Source organism: Echeneis naucrates, chromosome 16 (assembly GCF_900963305.1).
Source record: "Echeneis naucrates chromosome 16, fEcheNa1.1, whole genome shotgun sequence".
NCBI classification, from domain to species: Eukaryota; Metazoa; Chordata; class Actinopteri; order Carangiformes; family Echeneidae; genus Echeneis; species Echeneis naucrates.
In genome coordinates, this window is record NC_042526.1 from 5,147,207 (window position 1) to 5,172,148 (window position 24,942).

Below are 24,942 nucleotides of genomic sequence, written 5' to 3' on the forward strand. Positions count from 1 at the left end.
TCTTATCATTTATTATAAACAATGTTTTCATAGGAGATGCCAGGACAGTGATGCAAACATCAAGAGAGAGAAACAAACTTTTGAGTCTTCTGTTTGAATCTCCTTTTGCAAATAGTCTCTCACCAATGGAGATAAAGTCTGTCTATTTATTTACTAACCTAGATTTTCAAAGAAAGTCATTTTACATCACTGTGTTGGTGGTTTAGTCTGCACTTCACAAGGCAGCTTTATCATAGGGGTGCTTCAGTGTTGCCACGCATACTGGTCATGCATTAATGAAAAAATATAATACAAAAGATTAAAAGTGCCTACATTTTTTTTACGGCAACAAAAGATGAAAATAAAAATAAAAAACAAGATAACCTTTTTACAATCTGGGACAAAGTGGATAAGGCAGTCTCAGTGAGTTTCATTCTTTAGTCACATGCTTTTAGTCAAAAGTTGCAGGCATTTTAATTCTCCTGATAAGAAAAATATCAGTATTGTGCCACCTTTGCAACGCAACAGAAACCTACTTCCACTCAGTGAAATGAAAGTAAAGTCATAAGAGTAAACCAGATAAAAAGCGACTTTGGTGTTTTCTAATAACCTGGACTTGTTACTTAAATGTTAAGTTCTTGTTTCTGCTGGTTGACATATTTTTCCAGTTTTGGTTTTTGTTGCAGTCAGTTTCCAGTCCTCCCGTCCAGGAGGCAGAGCAGCGGAGTGTGTCTCCTGAAAACAAACGAAGAAGAACCAACTTCCGGTTCTTTCTGGGAACTGTCCAATCAGCGTCGACTCCAGAAGTGCCGGGGTAAATCATATACTTTGGTACATGTTGTGTGACTAAACAAAACCGAATAAGAGATAATAACTGCAAACACGAACACCTGGAGAATACAGACGGGATCTTATTTTCGTCCGTCCCATACAGCGGGTATGAGGTTTGTCTCTTTCCAACGGCGCGAAGCGCAAATGTTAGCAGTTTAATTTGACTCAACGGCCAGCATGCTTGTGAGCGTTAGCCACTTAGCCTACTAGCTAACTGAGCAGCGCCATTCATTTTAACAAGTGAAAATTATTAACAAAGCGGCGGTAGACAGGAAAACGAGTTTGTCGTCATGTCTGTCACTGTGGTGTTTGATTTGCCTGAAGCAACACGTGACACTGCCTTTTGCTGTTGTCGCTATGTGGAAGAGTTTCTGAACAAAACTAGCCAGCCAAGGTGTTAGCATTATGCTACGGCTAAGCTAATCTGACAACCATGGCTCTCCATGCGCGGGCTGCAGGTGTCAGTCTGTTTATATCAGCTGTCAGATGGGGCTTTGCCAACTGAATGTCCTTCATGCTCCAACCAACATGCATTTTATCTACAGTTTGTTTGGCGTGTACTCGATATTTGAGTTGATAATGTTATTGTGAAAGTTGATAAAATTGGGTGAAATGGTGAAACGTGAATTGAAAAAGACAATATGAGGAAGGGAGGTTGAAATATATTAAATGCTTGTGATAAGTAATCTTTAAATACAATTTGATTTAAAGAAAGATGTCATACTTTGGGTTAAGTAATAAGTTTTAGTCAGTGAAAGTGTGAAGGTTACAGCTCTCTTACACTACCTGATATTCTTCTGCGAAGCCTGTGCTGCAGATTTCTTAGCTTATGTCTTGGTTTGGGGGCTTTCTGACATCAATATTGTCCTCAGAACGCTAATTACTTTCAAGACAGATCACCAATTAACTAGGAACAGGGACTTTAGACTAATGGGCATTAAATATTTTGCTTTCTGTCCTGTGTTGTTTGTGATACAGCTTCTGTCTAAGCAGACAAAAAGTGAAGTTCCTTGTTGTGTTGCTTCAGCTGTTGGGCAGTTGCAAATGGGATTTTTTTTCTTAAGTATTTTCCTGAGGTGCTACTACTAATCAGGCTACAAATCACGATGCTTCATCAAATTAATCCAAAATCCAATGAGCAGAGAACTTGAACAAGGAAAAAACTGCATCAATGTCCAATTTGTTTGGTCTCAGTATTCATTGTATACTTTCACCAATATAAAGATGTAGTCCAACTATACTGTTGTTGTATTCAGTTATTCAAACTCTGTTCTCTCCTTGTGTAGAGGTATGGATGCAGAAGGTTTTGGAGAGCTGCTCCAGCAGGCAGAGCAGCTTGCTGCAGAGACGGAGGCAGTGTCAGAGCTGCCACATGTTGAGAGGAACCTCCAGGAGATCCAGCAGGCAGGAGAGAGGCTTCGGTCCCGAACCTTGACACGCACGTCACAAGATGCTGCAGACGTAAAAGCGTAAGAACAAGTTCACATACATGAATTGAGTCAAGTTTTTCAAGGGGTTTTTCACATATAGTGTTCATAAAACCTATATAGTAAAGTGCTACTTGATACTTGGATATCTAATCTCTCTTAGATTTCCTGGGGCTTGACATAACCACTCTTCTCATAATTCAGTAAAATTTTGAATCACAGTATAACAACAATTCATTTCGCTCCATTCTGTTACATCAGATGAATACCAATGCTGCTTGAAGTCTTTCTCAAAATTAATTTTGTGAACCTACATTTCTTGTGCATTCAACAAGGGAGCAACACTGTTGTTTGAAAGTAAATGTAGGATGTCAAAATTATACACACACACACACAAAAAAGAAATGCTTCCTTCCTTCGTCTGCCAGTATTAAATGCTCTAACAACAAGGAAAAGCTCAAAGTCTGATCACCAATTCATCTGTCCCTGTTGGTGTTGGTCACTTCAATTACATTTTTTATGGAGCTGGTGTGAAGGACTTTAATAGCCCACAACAGCTGCAAAGTCTTGTGTGCCCTCTAGTGGATGTCAAGTATAGCCACAATTTAGTTGTTTTTTTGTTTTTGTGTAATCTTTGCTCTCCGTTTAGCTGTTGGGTCACATTCATTCCCTCTCACTACCTCTCTATGTCATTCTCAGGTCAATCCTCCTTGGTTCCAGAGGCTTAGATGTCTTTCACATTTCTCAGAGGTTGGAAAGTCTGAGTGCTGCCACCACTTTTGAGCCCCTGGAGCCTGTCAAAGACACTGACATACAGGTATGAATGACATAACAGGCCACGAGTCCAGAAGTAATGAGTGTCAAATTCAAAGAAACACAATCCACTTTTAAATTGCCTCACTTCGAAATGGTAGAGTTATTGTTCTTTCTCTAACATCTTTGGCTGAGCATGAGTTATTCAAACACTGGCCAGCAGAGTGCACATTAAACAACCCAAATTTTAATTTTGTTTTTGGGCGAAGGCATAAACATAATATGAATTAGTTACGGCTGGGAAAGTCTAAGTACAACAATGACAAAATCTCTTTGTTTATGGAGGATGAAATCAAATGTTATTGTGAGAAAATCATTGCCAAAAGAAATGCAGTTTGGCCAGTCAGCATTGCTTTTGTTCACAGTGGAGAAAGGTCATTGCAGTTGTTTAAGATGTAGTGATGTACATGTCAAAGACATAGTACTGTATCTGTATCTAGAAGTCTTTATCCACCATGCAGCAATAATAAAATGATCAATACATTATTTCAGGTTATGGCATGATTATGTTAGGCCACTGTACATATTGCTCACCAAGAGAGAAAAGTGAAGTTTACAGTAAAATTTGGAGCATTTGTTATGACACTGTTTTTGCTCACATATTTTGTCATCCATATGAAGGCAGCAGAGTTGTATATTGAGAACTGGTTCTGAATGGAGATGTTACTGGATAATGGATGACTTTTGGAGAACTTTATTTGTGAAACAGAGAGAGGCACAAGTGTCAGGTTTATATTAAGAGACACTTAATTATCGTGACTTAATTACAGGAGATGCAAAAACAGTGAGTTTGCTTCCATTGAAAAATATTACGATTATGTGCAGAGATTGATGTGCACTCGGTGGAAACTGGGAACACAAATACAGCCGACGTGAGTTAGCTTTAAGTCAGAAAAAAGGTGGCACTTACTTTCAACTTATGCATTTGCTTTTTTTTTTTAAATTATTATTATTTTTTTTTTATTTCAATCAGTTTTCTAAGAAACTAAAGCAGGAACTCTATCATGATTTGAAAAATTTCTTCTGCTCCAGTCGATATTTCCAATTAACCCTGTTTTGTTCAAATCTCATGGATATTGAAATAAGTTGTTCGTTGTTCATGCACTCTATAGTTATTTTACTCATATCAGTTGTCTCTGGTATGAGCAATGTTGTCCTGGAGTCTAAATTTTTTATCAATATATGATTCTAGTAGCAGTTGCAGATATAATCAGCTGCAGTGTATTGGACCAGCCAATTTTTCTCTTTGTCATCACTGAATATTGTATGCGTCAGTTAAAGCCAATGTCATGCCTTTTCAACTTCTAGACTTATATTTCTTTTCCTTACATTTACACATCTATTTTCATTCTTCTTAGTCAACTCAATGTCTACTTGTCTGGGTGGGTTTGACTGAACCTACTGGAAGAGCACTTACACGCACACGCACGCACACGCACATGCACACAAGCACACACACTATGCAGTGCCCCTTATTGGTTTATAAGGAGACAGTGCAATACACAGCTTCATTTCAGTTGAAAAGTGCAATATCTTTTTCAGCGTTGCAGACAAAGCCACAGCTCCATTTGATCGACCAGATTCCTGGAAGGTGGTAAAAATAAAATAAGTCAGTGCAGACAGTGGAACTGTAGTAACATTGTTTTTAAAGCCCATATTTTCAGTAATATCACATGTATTATTATTGTTGTTGATTTTATTGCTACTGTTATTATTACAATTATTAACATTGCTTTAGTAGTAGTTTTAGTGGTTCATTCAGCCACAAAAACATCAACGCAGACGATCATGGTGACTCCAACAGTTCTATAGTGTATTCAGTTTAATGAGCCTTTTTTCCTCAGTACATTTTGAACCTTGGCTTTGAAATGGACTCCATTATCCTGAAAGGTGTTTCTTGTATTTATCTACCTCATCTATATTGACGTTCAGTATGAAATGCCAAAACAACAAGGAAAGCTTGTGGTTAAGGCCACTGAGTCTGCTACAGATAGGCCTTAATCATTGTGCTGGCATCATCTCAGTCACTTTACACCACTAAGTACACTGAGGAGGAAAGATAATAAGTGGTGCAGAGATATTAGAAGGCAGCAGCACAATACAGGACTGGCATACTAGGTATATGACTAAAGACAATGGCATCACTTTCAGTAAAAACAAGCTATGTTCCTGTAGACTGAACACACTTTCTTTGCTTTGGAAGACTCTGCAAAGGTATTGATAGATGGTGGATATCAAAGAAAATGGTCACACCCTGTCAGTCTGATTAGTTGGAAGGTACCCACAAAATTTGGGCCTTTGGGCTGTGAAACAGGCCTGTGTGAAATAATTAAATCTGCGAAAATAAGAGACCATCAGTTGACTTGGCTGGTATTAGTCTGTCATGTATGTCTTTATATCCATGTACACTATGTTCTGATATTAAAACATATAGTTTTTTTTTTTTCTTTTCAAAAAATTCTGAGAAGGATGAATACATTGCTGAAACACGAATGAACAACTATCTCTTAGTTTTGCTTTTGTCAATGTATTTTGAAAACATAAAGGGTGTATAGACCCAGAGTCATTCTCAGCATTTCTACCTCCTTCAATTAGATTGAGCGTTTAAGTGCAATATCGTGAAGCTGGGTCAGTGAAGTTTGACCTATAATTCAGGAAATATTGAATCACAAATGCCATACTTGGACGTACTGTGTGGCAGCGGTAGGATGTTCGTAAATGCTGAGGAAAATGTACAAGAAAGTGCAATCATGTCATCTGTGTATGTGTGTTTTTGCGCATGAGTGAGCTGATGAATGTCTCTGCGGCGCCTGTGTGTAATACACACACACAGACAGTACTGAGGGCATTGGTGTGTAAGTGATGTGTCTGTATGTATGGCTGAACACAAATTAGTCTGGATCTTACTATAGAAGCCTTTTAGACTTTCTGTCCAAGACTTGGGGTTTCAGAAACCACCTTTCTCATCTATACATTTCACATACATATATACATATACATATCCTTTTTTTTTTTTTTTTTTTTTGTTAGTTTGTTGTTGTTTTTCATTAGATTTTCATAACACTTCTTTGTGCGGATATATTTCCAACCCTTTTGTTTGATATTCAAGTCTTTTTTTTTTTTTTTTAAGTTTTCTGAAGAGACTGGCTCAAAAATGCAAATTGAAAAATATTTCATATCCCAAATGTTGCAGGAATAATACGGCCTATTTTTTGATAATTTGTTCTCATATACAAAGGTAAACAAAGGAGGATGACAAACAGAAAAAGGAAACTGTAGAAATGAAGGTGGAGAGCGATACTGATAGAAAAATGGCGACTGGCTGCAATTTCTTTCTCTTTTTTTTTCCCATCTCTGTGTCCTCGTCTCACTTTTCACTGTTCCATCTTTCTCTGCCAGGCTTCACTCCCCCCCCCCCCTCCTCCTCTTCTTTACCTTCTCTGCTCTCAGATTTTTCCTATTTCTCCCATTTACATCCTTTCTCTCCCTCCCTTTTCTCTCTTCTTCTGCCCTCACCATCCCTGTACATACACACATATCCCTCAGCAGTGATGGCATGCGTTCAGCGGATGCAGTTGGCTAAGCCCAGAGCATCTGCTGAGATAGACGAACAGCACTGACAGTGCTCTGTGTGTGTGTGTGTGTGTGATGTGCTGTGTTTGTGTGCCTGTATCTGTGTCAGTCTCGATCGATTGTGCCATATAGTGCATCTCCATGTGCTTATAAATGAGTGTGTGTGCGTGGAGCATCGATTTGGCTGCACGTGGGGGGATGCACATATGAATTCAGCGTTTTTTTTTTTTATTTATTTATTATTTTCACTCGTGAATGAATGTACGCCGTATGTTTAAGACGACAAGTGTGTATGAAAACGCCTGCTTGGTGTGTGACAGTCAGTCAACACATAGGAATGCCCTCCACCTCCAGGCACCCCACCCCCCACCCGCATGTGCCTCCCAAACCCTTCATTAACTAAACATGACCCTTAAGAGCATGATTAGCCTCATTTCAAGACAGGATGTTGGAAGCCATCAACCAAGGGGGAAGAAATCCATTACTATAATTGCATTGAGCTGGGGGAGGGAAGAAAGGAAGGATGCATAGATGGATAAAAAAAGGAAGAAAATTAGTAGGACTGAGGGAGGGAGGAGGTGGAGAGCTATCAGAGATGTTAGGATGAAGTGAAGGAGAGAGAAAGTGAGAGAGGGTGGGGGACTAGGGATGGGGGGGGGGGGGGGTCAGCTGATGGTAGCAACTGATATTGTATATAAATCCATACTTGCTTCTCATGGATCCCCCTGTGTCTAAGCACTCAGTTGGTACAGCCCTCCGACAATAAAACCACCTCCACTGAGCCTTGATGTGGCACTTCCACTTGGTTCTCCACCTCACGCGCAAGAGTCACTGGCCTGCTTTCGACCAGGGAAGGATGCAAGCGGACCGCTATGCCGGCTCGACAAGGCACAGAGAACACGCCCCAGCATGGTGGCCACTGGTACTCCCCTGGTTCAGGGACTCAGAGGGATGGACAGGCAGAGGGGTGATGCAGGTGTCCTGGGCTGTCACAGCCCAGGTACCTGAGCAGACAGAGAAATTTAAAAAATGATATAAAAAAAAAAAAAAACTCTTTCTCATCTCATCTGCCCCTCTCGTCTGTCTGTCTGCCAGGCAGGCAGGCGCTCAGCATGAGTGAGTATTGCCTATACACATGAACATGCACACACATGCATTCATCAGACAGGCAGGTGCTTTGTCTGTCAGACTTTCACTGTCCTTCTCGACCTCGTTTATGGTTATGATACATTGTTAATGGCTCTGTGGTGACCGTGGTGGTGATGACGACGATGGTAATATATTGTATAAATTGATAATATATTATTATAGGCAATTATCACAGCCTTATATACATGTGTATGCATTTGACAATGTGCCATAGTATTTAATGTATATATTTCTGCTACACAGGAAGCGGAGGCGTAAAGGGTGGGGTTTCTTTCTCTCTCATACACACACACCACACACACACACACACACACACACACACACACACACACACACACACACACACTCACACTCACTCTCTCACACTCTCACTCACTCACACGTTCACTCACACTTGGGCAGTGGACAGCTCATTGTGTCGTGGCACATGAGGACAGAAAGCCTCCCATTCTTACTTTCATGATGACTACATTTATTTCCTCTGTAGCGGGTCTTCGACTGTGTCCTTATGTAGCCTTTAAATTCCCCATGACCCTGTAGCTCTACAACCTACTGTAGTATATGTGATGAGCATAAAGCTCTTACGAATGAGTGTAAAAGCTGACTCCCTGAAGGAGGATCTGTGTGTGTCTGTGTGCCGGCACAGAGAATGAACACATGTGTGCGTGTAGTTGGAGGCGCACATGCACACATTCACCAAATTTACAAATTTAAAGGAGCACTGGTCAAAAAATGGCCACACATCTTCTTTGATCCACAATGGGTGTATATTTTTAGAGGCGCAGTCAGGCATCCACTGTGATTTTGTTAGAGACAAAGATTGAAACTTGCGTCAGTATTTCTGGCAGAGTAGTTCTTGATCTTACAGTTCTACCCACAACAATATCTGTTATTTGTATTGAACAGCGATGGAGTTTTTCTTGATTTTTTTTTTCATCAGTTATTAAATTATTTTTTTGTGGCTCTTCCTGTAGAAGCTTCTGGGCTGTCTGGCCAGCAGGCTGTGGGTGTTCACAGTGGGTTGCAGATCTCTGAGGATACATAATACTGGGGTGGGGCAACAGAAAATGTCCATCTTTAAATACACCTATTTCCCAGTAATGAATTGATCATTGAAAGTTATAAGGATGCATTAGTCTTCTGCTAAAATGTCTTCTTTTTGCCTTCACCATGGCTGTTAAATATTACACCTCATCTGTTTTTTATCATTATCAAGGAGAAATTTAAGTGTCAGTTTAATCAGAATAAACATTTCAAGGTCTTAAGGCTGAATAAATCTTCAAGGTATTTAGTGCATTAATGATTTTGTGGCAGCATGTGATAAAACTTTGAAATCTACTTGAAACTGGTTAGTTTCTCTACAGTCCTTAATCCTTAAGGGCAGGTACATGACCTAAAGTTAGTCACAGTAAAAACAAAAAACAAAGAAGGGGGACACATTTAAGATGCGCAAAGTAATAGCTAACATCAGTGACGGTTCTTTTTCTGTCTTTGATCATTTCCCAACACCAGCATGTTGAAGCAGAACAACACGAAGAGCATCTATTGTCGACAAATGTGACGTTTGGGCACTTCTGTTGGCCAAGTTGTCAGTTTACATTTGGCACAAAAAATGTTGTATAGGCAAAGTCACTGGCAGTGCGAGTGCGGCTGGCAACAGGCGCCAAAATGACAAAAATGAAAAATTGTTGCCTCCTGTTGTATCCCAGTTAAAACAGAAAATGCTGAGCCAACTGCCAAGCAGAGTCATCCAGAGTTACCGAATGTGACGCCATTTGTTAAGAGCAGACCCCCCCCACCCTGTCTGTTTCTCAAAAAAGATGTCCGTCTTATTTCTCCTCTTCCACTTAACAGGAATAACAGTCTCATCACCAGTATGTCACCTCTTGTATTAGATTAGACATATACCTCCGTAAATCGTGGTTACAACCATTCTAAGCTACTCTATTTTATTCCTTTTTCCACTGCAGCTCTCCAGTGAGCATTGACCTGAGCTCTTCTCCTGTTAGTGGTTAAATATAAACCCATCGTTAGCCTCTCCTTGGGAAAAAAGTGAGCAAGGGAGAGAAAGGTGGGAGTGGGATGGGCAGGGGGTATTAGGAATGGACTAGAGGGGTAAAACAGGCAGGTTGGAGGAGGAAAAAACTTATCTCCCGAATTTGTTGAAATAGACATTAATGAAACATCAAAACTGAAATCAGACTGTTCTTTATTAAAACTTTTGTCTGTCAAAATATTAGCAAGATATTCATATTCATAACGTGCAAGGGCGCCCTGTAGCTTTGTGCTGCCACACAAAAATACACATCTGACTTGACTTGTCCTTCTGAATCAGCTCAGACACAACTCTGGTTTTCAGGCTGACACGTACGGAAATTACCAAGTCCAGTCGACTTTTTGACCTGAATGACTGCAGTTTTGTAGATCTTAATACACTTAAAAATAGAAATCCATCTACTACTGATAACAGCTCTTCATGGTTTTCTTTCTGTGAAGGATTTTTAAAGAGAAATGCATAACCCGAAACAAACTGCAGTTGCATCTGGCTCAAAATGGACACAAGTGCACTGCGACATGAAGGGGGGGGGGGGCATTTTCCATGTAAATCCGCACACCTGCAGTAACTGTGCTACAACAGACTGAAGCAATGTCCTATTTTCACACAGCAGAATATCAGCTGTGCTGGACGTCCTTTTTTCTGTGACATCCCGATGACCACCCGTCTCGTCAGGTGATAGCAGCTCTTCTTTTGTGGTTCTGTAGTCATAACAGACAAGGTTAAAGTCATAGTTATAGATAGAAAGTAGCCTGCCGGGATCTGTCCAACGGCTTTGGAAGACATTGTTTGACAATCTGGACCTGGTTCATTTGTCTCGTCTGGTGAGCCCCCAAGTGTAGTAAAACGCTGTCGGTATTTATCCATATTTACTTTACATGCTATACATGTAAGCATATACATTATGATTATCATTCTGCTCAGACCTGATCATCAGTCCTGCTCTTGCAGCAGCAAAGTGTGTTGGACTAAATAGATCCTTTCCTGGACAACAATACAAGTTTCAGTGGGTGACTCTGAGAATATTTTTAATGCATTTTTATGGATACAGACAGATTAGTTGACCTAGTCAGATCATCCATGAGCCTCACTCTTATTATATATATATTATATATATATTTATAATGATCAATCACACTCTTATTTTGGTCGTCACATTTTTGCTTATGCATTTGGCCTGAATTTGGACAGGATCAATGGATGGAAATAGAAGGTGTGGAAGGCAATGGCAGACAGAGGTGAATGCTGAGAGTTTGGACAGAAAAGAAAAGGCAGAAATGGGTCTGACGCAAGAAAGGCAATGAGCTGGTCGGGGAAGAAAAGGTGCAAGTGAGAGGTGATGAAAGAGGAGAGGAGGAGAGCACCCACATTCCTGTGGAGTAGAATAATCTCTAGCCTGCTTTGACAAATGTTAGGTCTCTCACTAGGTGCTTATTCTACAAGCTAAAATGGCCCTATATCCTTGAGATGGAAAGACATATGGAGCAGAAATGTCACCAATAAATTAATATGCCATTATCTGACAGAGGGAACAACTTTCCACCAACTTAAGAGGCTAATATGTCAAGAACGGAAGCTTAATTTTCTTGTATAGTGAGTAGTGACACCACTTCACATAAATCTCCACACAGCTGCTCCTAGATGGTCTATTGGCCTTTAAGTCAGCAAAAGCATAAAATATAAAATCTACAGGCTAAATCTCATAAACCAAACAACGGCCTGAGCCTCTTAGACAGTGAAATGTTGTATGTAATAAGTAAAGGAAAACCAAATGAAATGTCAAATGATTTTGTTTCATTTATTGCAATAATTCATCCTCATACTTTTTTTTGTATGTTAAATAAAAAAAAAAAAACAAATTATCTTCACTGTGAGAGTTTACATATTATGTCATTATGTCAAAGATTACATAATATCTTGGTTATTCAGGCATAAAAAAGAGGTATAGGTCGTGTATATTGTAATAAATACTTGCCATTTATATCATTATTAATAGGAAAAAGATTACATTAATAGGTAAAATAGTAATTACTCAGTAAGCAGAAACGAAACGATTAAGCATGCTGACACACTCGTTCTGATAAATTGGTCCGTATTGGTGATCTTTGGAACATTGGCCTCTCGCTTATGATGGTAGATAATCAGTCAATGTCAAAATGACACACAACCCATTTTTATGTTTGATCCACTCAGTCTGGACAATGCCACACTGAATATTATGTTACTTGGCTTTTACCTCAATGCAGTTAAACCACATCAGGGCACGTTTTTATTCAGTGTGGCTTATCAAGTATGGTTTTACTTCCATCTGCCATTAGAACGAATAGCAACAAAGATGTAGTCAAAAGAATTTGCCCATCATCAATTTCCTGATTTGTACATTGTTTTAAGGTGAATGTAATTATGTAAAGTAGAGACAACATGAGTACAACTTACTGAATTACAGCTCATATCTCATCTGTAAAATGAGTAGTTTTATTATTCTAAATAATGACCATGTTACAGCATGACCAAAAAGATGGGGTGTATGTGTGCATGCAGCGGCAGCCATCTTGAGTTGACATCAAAATGGAGGCTGTGGTGTCTGCTGTCGCACAGCAGAACAGAGTGTGAAAGGAATCGTCATTTTTCTGACCGGCCTATACATCTGGATAAAGTGGCGACCGTGTGTCTGACTAATCCTGAGAGTACATGGGACTGCACATGTCTGAGAACAGCAAAGAAACTAGGAAGGAAAATTGAGAAGCTGCCTGTGCCTCCTGTAGAGCAAATGATGGTGCGCCTGCTAAATCTGTCCCCCTAGCAGTTGCTGCAGTTTATTGCTGTTTCATTTTGTCCTCACCAGCTGAACTAATATGTCCTGTTCTTTCTCTCAGTCCCTGTCTCTTCTCTTTGTTTGATACGGTGTTTCATCACCCCGTCTTGTCCGCCTCTGCCTCATCCACAGGGCTTCTTGAAGAATGAGAGGGACAACGCCCTCCTGTCAGCCATTGAGGAGTCTCGCCGCAGGGTCAGTATTTCCTCTTATGATTTACCCCCCCCCCCAGAAAAAAGATACAGATGGAAAATTATTAAAGTTCAGACACTATGTTTTATTACTATTCACACTAGTATTCACTCTACAAAGGTGATATTGTTTGAATTTTAAAAGAAAAGATTAATAAGACTATGTATCATAAACTAATCTCCAGTATTGTAGATTCACATTCAGATCACAGTTCAGTGAATGAATGTTAACACATCACAATATAGGTACACTTAAAAACCAAATTTGTAGTGATTTCTTTGCACTGTGATCTCAAAGTCCTTCTGGTGTGAATCTTTAGGGAATAGTTTTGAAATGGCTTCCCTGATGTGCAGAGCTAATAGGCCCAGTGTTTAATTAGCTGCTGTTCCCATTATCTCTCCTCGCTCGTTGGGAGAGGAAAGGGACTTGTGTGCATGAGTGGAAAAAACAAATGCACAGAATATTTCAAAGAAAGTGGATGTTAAATGGTCCATATTTCTGTCACGTTTACATTTCAGTAAATTACACAGTTAGGCTGATTTCCATTTGAATATGATCTTATTTAAATGTAAAACCTTTTTACCGAACTTGGATGTACATTTTACAGACTTTAAGGAAACCAATGATAGTATATTGGCCACTATTGATTTTTTTATATGTAGTGGAAACACTTTCTCTAAATCATCTCTAAAATTTAGATTTTTATTTTTACGAGGTTCAGTATTTTTTGACCTATTATTTTTTTTCTCAGAATTATTTAAAGCTTTGACATCCAGGCAGTGACCAAGTTAACCCAGTAAATGGTAATTCTAGTCTAGATCTGTGTCTCCCAGAGCTGGAGATTCAATTATCTCACGTTCCCATTATCTCACTTTAAGTCTCTGTGGAGAGTTAAAATAGGCTTCATTGTGTCCTGGCGGAGTAGTACAATCTTGACAGAGGTCTGCTGCTAAATCTGGTGTGTGAATACATGTGTGTATTATAGATAGGCCAAATTAACATCGATTGTTGCGATCTACTTTGCCCATCTGTATACCCACAGCATGTGTGGAGATTTTAAATTAACTTGGTAGCATTTATCAACTGCAGCAGTTCAGCAAGTTAAAGTCTGTAAGAAATTCAAGGCACATTAAATATTGGAAAATTGATGCACAAATTCTTATATAATATACATAGATCCTGATAAACTCTCTTGTCGTCTCATTTACAGTCAAACATGCTGTCTTGTGGCATGATCATTTTCATAGTTGGGTGTGATTTCCGAACACACAAAATGTAGGAATAACGGAATGTGTGGTTGCTGCCCACCTCTTTGTTTCAGACCTTCCTGGTGGCTGAGGAGTACCATCGTGAGTCCATGCTGGTCCAGTGGGAGCAGGTGAAACAGAGAGTTCTGCACACATTACTCGGAGCAGGAGAGGACGCACTGGACTTCAGTCAAGATGTGGAGGTACAGGATGTTTGATACAGATTTACTGAGATACTGCTTTAGGGTGAAGGACCTCTGGAGTTACTGAGGAGAAAATGAAAATAAAGATAAACTGTCTCAGTCTGTTAGACGCCTCAGATGAGAAGAGCTAATTTTGACTTTGGTGAATAATGATTACAGGGATTTTTGGAGTCTAAGCTCTTTGCTTGAGGCAACATAGCTTGTTTTGTCGAGAGGATGCTTCGATCAATAAGCTGGCTAATTTAAATTTGTAGAATCTGCTGCCTCATGGACTCAGTCCTGCACAAACCCACCACTGTTAAACAAGGTCTGCCATAAAAAATGAATATGCTTTCTAAAAGAAAATGGTAGGTCCCCCACTGTTGCTCTTTAATAATGAAGAAGCTAGAAGAAATGTTCTCCCTCAGTGAAGTAAAAACCTTCCATCATGTGCATCATCCTCTGGGACCATCTGCCAGCATGCACTGTTGCAATAAGCAAAGAAAGGCAGTGGATAAGTTAACTGACTGGGCTGGAGAGAGTCTCAAAATGCAGAATATATAGAAGATGAATTATTCATTTTAGTTATACACTTGATTATGTCACATTAGTCACAATTTATCATATTTATCCTGCTACTTGTCATCTGTGGCATCTCCCTGTTATAGCCCAGCTTTGTGAGTGAAGTGACAGCTCCAGGAAGGAGCGCGCTGGACAGTGTGGAGGTGGCCTATGGACGACAGGTGAGTCAGTCCAACCATTTAGAAGTTAATCAAAACTGCAAGAGAGGGACAGGAAATCTAATCAAGACACAATTAGATTAGGTATCGATGCTAAAAATGTATACTTTATGGAAGATGATACCACTATCACCAGGGGATATCATAAATTTATTGTATGCGTTTCATCTAAAGTTTGGTTTGAAGTGTTTAATTTCATACAAAAATAAACTTGCCAGTGCTCTCTGGTGGGCAAACTATGTAATGGCGTCTCTGTTCAAATTACCACATTTCTGTCCTATAACCTCTAATCACCTCACCCTGTGTACTTATTTACGGTGATAAAAATATATCACAGTATCTATATAAAGCTAATAATAATGATATTTATTTATTCATCTGCCAGTTCTGCTTATAATCATAATATTTTCACATTTTGAATTGTAGTTAAATTGAATAAAACACGCTATTTAATGATGTGATGTCCTGTCCTGCTTGATTGTTGAGTTAAAAAGAGGTCACAGAAAGCCAGGAAGTTGCAGATCAAAGATATTGATTGATTGATTTGGGCAGTAGAGGGGTAATTTTCTCTCACTCACTATGTCTGTCTCTCCACCATCCCTCCCTGCTCATCATGCCGTCTGACCTTCTGTTTTTTGTTCTGTCTCTTCTCTGCTTTATGAGGCCGCTCTTTCAATGTTGCTTCTCCTCCAACCATGTGTCGACACATTGCCTGCGGAGTCATTTGTCTGGTTTTTATCATCCTCTTCGATGATCTTTTTAATATTTTAATTCTTTTCTTCTTGTTCTTTGTTGTGAATCACTTCACTCGATGGTCATAGCCTTTTTGTATGTTTTTTATTTTGGGGAACTTCAGTCATCAGCAGGTTCTTCAAATCTCTAACATTAACGGGCAAATATTTAAACTCAGACCTATCGTCATCAACTTAGACCTTTTTTAATTTCTTGTCCTGTTTTTTATCATCTCCCTCAGATCTACATTTTCAATGAGAAGATAGTGAATGGTCACATTCAGCCTAATTTGGGAGACTTGTGTGCTTCTGTAGCTGAAAGTCTGGATGACAAGGTAAGAACATTGACCATCACATTTACTCTCAGTGCGAAATTAACTATTTATTTATATTTCTCAAAATTTTGCAGTAACTATAGGTTGATGTTACTTCATATGCCTTTGTGCATGTACTTGTGCCCTTGCAGAATGTGTCAGACATGTGGCTGATGGTAAAGCAGATGACGGACGTGTTGCTGGTTCCAGCAAAAGACGCACTGAAGAGTCGCACTTCCGTTGAAATGCAAATGGCCTTTGTACATCAGGCACTTAGCTTCCTTGAAAACAGGTAACTGCTTGTTTTTTGTTTCCCCAAGTTCCAAGTCTAATGCTTAGTTTTCTTCTAAGTGGATCGAAGTTTGCTCTGCATAAAAAGAAATCTAAAAATTAAGATAAACTGAACTGTAGTGATAAACTCAATTTGTGTGTGTCTCCTCTTTCCCAGTTACAAAAATTACACCATGGTTACAGTATTTGGGAACCTCCATCAGGCTCAGTTAGGAGGGGTGCCAGGAACATACCAACTAGTCCGCAGCTTCCTCAACATTAAACTACCAGGACCGTTGCCGGGCATGCAGGTAACACACAAACACAGAGAAATTATTACTTCTCGGTAAAGAAATCACCTGAGCCAGTCAGACTACTCATTCAAGCTGAGATGACACAAAAAACAGTCAAGCTCAGGCTCAGATGAAACAATTTTTAAAAGATGAACAGAAACAAGGAGCTGCAGAATTTGGCTCTCAGTCATGATCAATTTAAGAATATAACAATTTAAGGCTTTTATATAAGATCAGAGATATTTGAATTATTTTCTTGCATCAGTTCAAGTGCAAGTCTAGAGGTTTCAGTGCTGAATCCCTGTGGCATCACCGGACAAAAGAGACATGATCATCTTAGTCACACCAATTAAAAATTAAAATAAGGAGACAGGTTATTTGATATTTATGATGAGAAACTAACAGTGAGTGTCAGAGAAATAATCATAATTTCTCTAAATGACATGTCTCTGTGTGTAGGATGGGGAGATTGAGGGCCACCCAGTGTGGGCTGTAATCTATTACTGCCTGCGCTGTGGAGACCTAAATGCAGCCATGCAGGTCGTGAACAGAGTGCAGCATCAGCTAGGAGACTTCAAGACCTGGTTCCAGGAGTACATGAACAGCCCAGACAGACGGTGAGAGCACAGAGTTCTTATGTTGTGAGGTAAATGCAGTTTCAAGGACGTTTAATCTGTTTTTAAATCCCTTGCTTCTCCTTTCATCTGCTTTTCTCAGCCTTTCTCCAACTTCAGAGAACAAGCTCCGCCTTCACTACCGCAGAGTGCTGAGGAACAGTGCCGACCCCTACAAGAGAGCTGTCTACTGCCTGATTGGAAAATGTGACATCAGTGATAACCATGGAGAGGTTGCAGACAAGACTGAGGACTACCTCTGGCTTAAGGTGCATTGTGCCACTTTGGGTTACTTTAAAGCATCAATGCTGGCAACGTGCGGACACTCTCTGTATATTGTTTTTACACTGTGTGTACCACGTTTTGTCCCTGCAGTTGAACCAGGTGTGTTTTGATGATGATGGCAGCAGCTCTCCTCAGGACAGACTGACTCTGCCGCAGCTACAGAAACAGCTGCTGGAGGATTACGGTACATAAAACAACCACATCATGTTACCTCTAGTTGTTGTTCCTCCTGTCTTTCTTTACTTTCCCTGGGTACTGTTTGTCATTGATCCATGTGCTATTGATTTTCTCCTCAATGTCATATAAATCCTTAGCAAGTAGATATACAGAGCAAATAATTTGACATCCTTTCAAGGTTTTCACGAATGAACTGATTGACCCTTTTCTCTGCTGATATGGCGTCTGCTTCCTAACAGATCTGACGGTCGGTCTTTTTACTTCACTGTGTAGCATCATTAGAATAATTGCTATACTAAGCAAAGAAAGCAAGATTTTTTTTTTTTTTTTTTTCATATTTAACATATTAACAGCTTATGTTTCGTGATCTGAATTACTAGTTCATTAAATCAGTACATTTTTCTCCTGTGTTACTTATATGCATATAGACACATGAAAGGATACACAGAGTAACACAGGAGAACCGCTCTAATACTACACAACCCATAAACCCCAGCTGCTGTTGCTATGGACAACAAGCCAGAGAGAGACAGAGTGACTCAGAGATGTAGTACATCATTGCTTCATCATCATAGAAATCTGGAACAAAAGTTCACAAGTTTGTAAAAAATGGAGCTGAAATTCATTTGTGAATCTACTTTTTTGTCAAATATAGAAATAACTGTCACAGTTGCTTGTCTGTTCTATGTGCCAGTCACCTGATACCTCTCACTTTGTCTCTCCAAGGGGCTTGTGAAATGTCCTCATTAAAGTAAAAGGAAGCCGCAGTGGAACTAGGAGCAGAATTTGAGTTTCCAGAGATGCTGAATTGCCATCATTAACATTTTTATCCATTCTAAGTTTTTACCTCTGTTGACCTGGGCAAGCATTATGTGAATGAGCATGGCCTTCTGATTTTTTTTTTTTTTTTTTTCTCCAAAGACTGTTCAACTTGCTCCCACTTTTTTACATCTTCTAACAGCTGTTCAAATGTCAGACTTTGACTGTAATTCATTTATTTTCAAAATAAAACAACCCCTCCAACGTGCATAAGGGCATCCGGCCTTCGCTCCCATAGATTTAGACAGCACAGTGTTGTCCCCTGGGAGCTGAGTCTTCCACAGGCCGATCCTGCTCCATTCAGATAAGACTCCTCTCCTCTCCTCTCCTCTTACACTCTCCATAGCCCTCACCCTCTCCCATTCCCTTTGCTTGGTGGGAAATAGAGCCTGAAGCCTCATTCTGTTTCCTCCCTGCTGCGCAGCTCCCTCGGTTGTCTGGCACTGTCCTCCATCTTGCTTCACAGCAGGACATAAAGCCCAAAGCTTCCCACTTTCTCTTACACACTGCCAACGCTCCCCAGCCTCATCTGCCCTCTGCTTTTCCATACCTCATTCGTGGCATCTCCTCTATCCCTCTTTTTCCTCACACCTGACTTTCCCCCTTCGTCCCACTGATTTTTCATCCTCTTTCGTATGTCAACTCACATGCACGTTCAATCTCTAATTTCGTGTTTGTGAACTATGCTGCAAAGCCCCCCTCATACCCACATTCTTATCTCTCCTCCTTCGTCCTTTTTCCTCTCTTCAGTGCTCTCTCTCTCTCTCTCTCTCTCTCTCTCTCTCTCTCTCTCTCTCCTTATTCGTCTCTTATACGCTCTCTCTTTTTTTTTTTTTTTTTTTTTTTTTACTTAAGTGCTGTAAGTCTGAGATAAAGCTATAAAATGGCTGACACGGTCCACCCTGTTCTGCTACCCAAACTTTCAGCCAGCAAGGGGATTAAGAATAATAATTAAAAAGTAAACTTGATGACTAAGCACTGGCACCAGACAAAATAAGGCTTCCATGTTAGTTGCTGTGGAAACTCTGGATGGCTGTTAAACTTCATTGTTTTAAAATAAATGGAATAATGACATTTAGGTTAAGGTCACCGTGACCTCAATGTCCTTCTCTTTCTTGTGACTATGATATTTCAAGAATTGATGAAGGGAATTACATCTGGCACTTTACTGAAACTCCAGGAAGAGCTCATGGTCACAGTGACAAATCACCTCTGTAGCCAGAAGTAGATAAAAGAGCCATTATTAAACAGCACAGCTGAAGAAAAGGCCAAGGGATTGTGATAGTTTTCTAACATTGGGTTGGCTGCTGAATTGCTGACATTAATCTCAGTAAAAATGTATTTTATCTTTATATCCTTATACCCTTAATGCCTTTTATTAAGTTCCTTCAAAGTTTTCTCTATTATTATTAGTTTAGACATGGATGAAAATGGAAAACTGAAAGTACTTTTGTTAAATAGTTTTTAATTTTAAACCTTTACTGTTTAATAGATATTCAAGTGGAAAATATAAATTTGTGCTCTTGGACATCATCATCAAATGATTTAAAATTGCAATTTGTAGAAACTCATCTGGCATCAGATATCATCCTCTTCCTGAAATGACGTGCATTATGTAAATTCAAAAATTGCTCAAAATTCTATCGAAGTGTTTCCATTGACATGTTTTCCTGTCCCATTATCCAACAGGGGAGTCCCATTTCTCTGCAAGCCAGCAGCCCTTCCTGTACTTCCAGGTGTTGTTCCTGACTGCTCAGTTTGAGGCAGCACTGGCTTTCTTGTTTCGTGTTGAGAGACTGCGCAGTCACGCTGTACACATGGCGTTAGTCCTGTACGAGCTACGGCTGCTGCTGAAGTCATCTGGCCAAAGTGCTCAGCTGTGTGAGTGCCATTCCCCTCTGTTACGTAGGTTACTGCAGATGCTTGAGAAATTAGACACTGTGGCCAAATTTAAAATTGTGTTCACCTTTTCTGTGTGTAGTGAGTCAGGAGCCTGGGGACCCTCACATGGTACGCCGCCTCAACTTTATCCGTCTGCTCATGCTTTACACTCGCAAGTTTGAGTCCACTGATCCACGGGAGGCCCTGCAGTACTTCTACTTCTTACGGTAAACAGCACTTGCCCTCACAAGTACTGTGTGGGGATTTCCTTCCCCCTCGTCTATACAGAGAGTTGGTCAAGGGAGAGGCAGTAATGTGTTAAAAATAATCAGCTTGGTCCAACTGTTGTTTGTATTAAGTGATAACATCCTGTTTTGTAATTCATCCTGTACGTATCTTTCTGCAGCAATGAGAAGGACAGCCAGGGAGAAAACATGTTCATGCGGTGTGTCAGTGAGCTTGTTATTGAGAGTCGAGAGGTGAGTGACAAATGCTTACACGGAGGCCTTGCTCAGAGAATGCCTATGGAGTCTTTTAAACCCTGTGAGCACAGTTAACACAGCTGGAGCTAAGCTAGAGCGCCCCGTAGATGACAGTTATACCTAAGCACAGAGCAAGAGGAGATCCCCAGCCTCATCCTGTACATTAGACATGCAATTATTTAACTTGAAGACTTGTGTGAACAGTGAAATAGTCACTCTGGCCAACATCAGGACCGAGATGGATAAATTAAGGACAGACAAACACAGCGAGATGTTTTTTTTTTTTTTTTTTTTTCTATTTTGGCTGTTACACATGTGATTGTAAGTTTCACACAATTACACCTCAATATAATCCAAAATGACCTGTCAGTCATCTAAATGTCCTTTTGACACAGTATCAAAAGTAAGATGCTGATATACTTAATGAAACAGGATTTTATTTTATGGTTGAGCTGTTGTATTCTTCTCCCATCACAGTCTAAACTCATGTTTTGGATGTGGTTGTTTTGTCTTTGTTATAGTTCGACATGCTGTTGGGGAGATTAGAGAAGGACGGCAGCAGAAAGGTAGGATGGTTACCCTTCATTGACTTCTCACCTCCTCTCCAACCATGTCTTTTTCTCCTTGCTGTTTTGCTTCACATTTCCTCTCTTGATCTTAAATCTTCCATTGTTAGGTGTTTCTGACATGTTTTGACACTCCCTGTTCAGCAGTGCTCTGTTGCTCTTTCATGAATCAAAAAGTTCTTCACAGCTTTTGCTTTCAAAGCTTCTTGACATCTCACACTCTTTGCAGTGCTCTGTAAGATTTGATGTTTTTTCCACCCCACATACCACACACACAAATTCACAACACGTGGTCACGTGGCTGAGGAATATATAAAGTCCAATGTGGTTTTGTGTGTGTGTGTGTATATATATATATTATATTATATTATATATATATATATATATATATATATTATATTATATATATATATATATATATATATATATATATATATATATATATATATATATAAAGATAACAGGTTCCTGCTTTTGTCCGTTTTATATTTCCTATTGTTTTCACTTCTCTTATTTGCCAGGAACATGGAGCAGTTACTGTGCTGCCCCCTTTTAAAAGTAGAGCAGTATTCTCTGTAGTGCTCTGTTTCACTCTGATCTTCCTTCGTCCTCTCTTTTAGCCTGGAGTCATAGATAAGTTTGCCGGGGACACCAGAGCTATCATCAGCAAAGTGGCGTTAGAGGCAGAGAACAAGGGCCTGTTCGAGGAGGCAGTCAGACTCTATGAACTGGCCAAGGTGAGCACTCTCACACTCCCTCACAGTGTTTGTGGAGCTCTGCTGTCGTATTTGTTCACCTTTTCTGTCTCGTCATGTTCTCTTTGGTGTCTGTGTAGAACCCAGATAAAGTGTTGGAGCTGATGAACCGGCTGTTGAGTCCGGTCATTGCCCAGGTCAGTGCTCCTCAGTCCAACAAAGAGAGGCTAAAAAACACTGCAGTGGCCATCGCTGAGAGGTAAGAACACAGACGTGAGTCTAAAAACAGTCATGGGCATCATCGAAACGCATAAAACCGAATCATGTCCTTGTTTCCACTGCAGGTATCGTTCCCAAGGCGTAGCAGGAGAGAAATCCGTCGATAGTACCTTCTACCTGCTCTTAGACCTGATGACGTTCTTTGACGAGTATCACGCCGGTCATGTTGACAGAGCCTATGATGTGAGTACAACTGTGAAATTTAGGAAAGTCAAAGTCTCTCTCATTACTACTACTCATTTCACATATCACACATAAAAAATTTACTCCCCCTATTTATCAGCTGCCTCCCCTCAGGTCAAATCTAATGAGAGGCACGGCTCATTTTACTATTTATGGCTATAAAATCATTAAACTTCTCAGTGTGTTTTTGCTCATTTTTATTTTATCTGTTTGTGTATTTTTTGCCTTTTATCTTCATCCTAACTGTTTTTGCTCTGTAAAGCGGTTGTGATTTGTGTCTGTGAAAAATGCAACACAGATAAACTTGAGTGGCTTACATTGTTTTGTTGAATATGTCCCTGTCTGTTCGTCTGTTAGGTGATGGAGCGTTTAAAGCTTCTTCCTCTCAGTCAGGACAGCGTAGAGGAGAGAGTGGCTGCTTTCAGGAACTTCAGTGATGAGGTGAGATCTGTTTCTGAATGCCCAGGGGAGGAAGCTCAGACGTTCTCACTGCACATAGCATTTGTCTTTTTCACCATCTATAAACTTCCCCTGTGTTTCCAGGTGCGGCACAACCTGTCCGAGGTGCTGTTGGCCACCATGAACATCCTGTTCACCCAGTACAAGCGTCTGAAGGGGGCGCCAGCGGGCACGCCAGGACGACCACAGAGGACCATAGAAGACAGAGACGTGGTGAGAAGCCAGATCGCCTTGTGCTGTGAATTTAATTTTGTGTATGAATGGAGCTTTATGAAATGAGTCCAGACAAAGCCAGAATTTTGACTCAATAGTTGTATTATTTTAACATAAGCACATAAAGAAATATTACCTGAGATCAAAATGTTCAAAACTGTTGTCGCACACATTCAGCTGTACACAAGCTGTTTGCTCTTCCAGTGGCAGCATGTTAATGTTTTGCATGTCTTCCTCTTTAAACAGCAACTGCGCAGCCAGGCCAGAGCGCTGATCACCTTTGCTGGTATGATTCCTTACAACATGGCCGGAGACACCAATGCAAGACTGGTGCAGATGGAGCTACTGATGAACTGAGTCCACATCAAGACAAACACAACACAGACACTCACCTTTATACCAGCCATTTATCAGAATGATTACACACACACACACACACACACACACACACACACACACACACACACACACTTGTCTGCCATTTTATCTTGTACAGGCTGCCTTCATCAGCATGTTAACAGATATGTCTTTATATCACCTGTTTCCATTGTCAGTCTCCTGCTTTTGTTTTGTTCTGTTTCCCATTTTATTGTTTATTTGTATCTTTAATGATTTGGAATAAAAAAAAATATATGTACTTTTCAGTTTCCTTTTTATTTGAAAACATCTTAATTTTTTTACTGTCCTTCAGCCTTTTTCCTGCCATTGGCTCCATTTTTTTTTACCATAAATGATGAACACAGTCAAGTCAAGGCACAGTATCACTTCTCAGTTTTCAGGTTCTCAAATTGTTACCTGGTCCAAACAGCATTTATTTCCTCAGTTCAGGCCATTTCTGTGGTGGATTGATGCTACTTCATTAGAGGGCTGCTCTGCTCCATCATTACCATTCAAAAAAAACACAAGTTCAAGTACAGCAGCTTAAAAAAGGAGCAAAATGAAAACTATTAAAAATCATAAAATTTTAAGAGCAGCTTAATAAGTGGCAGTGACATTTGGATGAGTAATTTCTGCAGGAAACTTTTGAAACTGTCGCCTGATAACAGTTTACTCTCTGGTTTTCATGTTGTCCACAGGCTGTGGCTTGGTATCTGTGACATCCGCTCCCCTGGCAGATGGTTATCTGAAGTCCACTGCAGGACTGGAGGGTTATTTATGTTTGTATGAAATGGCTGATTTAAGAGGAGGCACGTTTTAACTCTAAATGCAGAAAATACCTACAGGATAGTCGTAGTAGGTTCCCTAGTGTTTTGCGTAATTCTTAATCACAGTCTCGTTTACCGAAATCTAACAGTTTTGATGCTACATATTTTTCCTAGTGAGGAAAAGTGAAAAAGGTTGAGAAAAAGTTTACTTTCTCAACTTTTGACTTTCTCTTTATTTGATATACAAATTAAATTTAAACCACTTTGAACTTTTTTTTTTCTTTTAACTTCTCAAGAGGGATTTTTTTTTTTTTTTTTTTTTTACTTTTAAGTCCTTAAACCACCCAGCCAAACAGTTTATCAAAGTCCTACACAATATCAGCAGCCAAAGATAAGACTTCCACTGAGGTTGAAGAGACACTAAACAGATTTAATCTTCAGAAACAATCACCCCGCTCTCAGTTAAATCTGTGGCCCACGCTCCCTGTCCTTCAGTCTGGCCTGAGAGAACACAGATGGAGGCACATTCTGT

At 39.9% G+C, this 24,942-nt stretch overlaps 1 protein-coding gene across 2 annotated transcripts; it reads left to right on the forward strand.

The window, feature by feature from the left end:
- Positions 1-779: 779 nt before the first annotated feature.
- On the forward strand, positions 780-23,885 carry nup93 (nucleoporin 93). 2 transcript variants are annotated; one of them, XM_029522954.1, is made up of 22 exons: positions 780-916; positions 2,097-2,279; positions 2,937-3,054; positions 12,776-12,838; positions 14,157-14,285; positions 14,933-15,007; positions 15,978-16,070; positions 16,202-16,341; positions 16,498-16,630; positions 17,072-17,229; positions 17,330-17,495; positions 17,602-17,695; positions 20,197-20,388; positions 20,489-20,615; positions 20,795-20,867; positions 21,392-21,436; positions 22,057-22,173; positions 22,272-22,390; positions 22,476-22,593; positions 22,951-23,034; positions 23,137-23,265; positions 23,512-23,885. In XM_029522954.1, the coding sequence occupies exons 2-22, from the start codon at positions 2,101-2,103 to the stop codon at positions 23,620-23,622; spliced, it is 2,463 nt and encodes an 820-aa protein (XP_029378814.1). In that variant the 5' UTR covers positions 780-916; positions 2,097-2,100; the 3' UTR covers positions 23,623-23,885. The 2 variants fall into 2 exon arrangements, with proteins under 2 accessions (XP_029378814.1, XP_029378813.1); XM_029522953.1 differs by having other exon boundaries at positions 787-923.
- Positions 23,886-24,942: the final 1,057 nt, after the last annotated feature.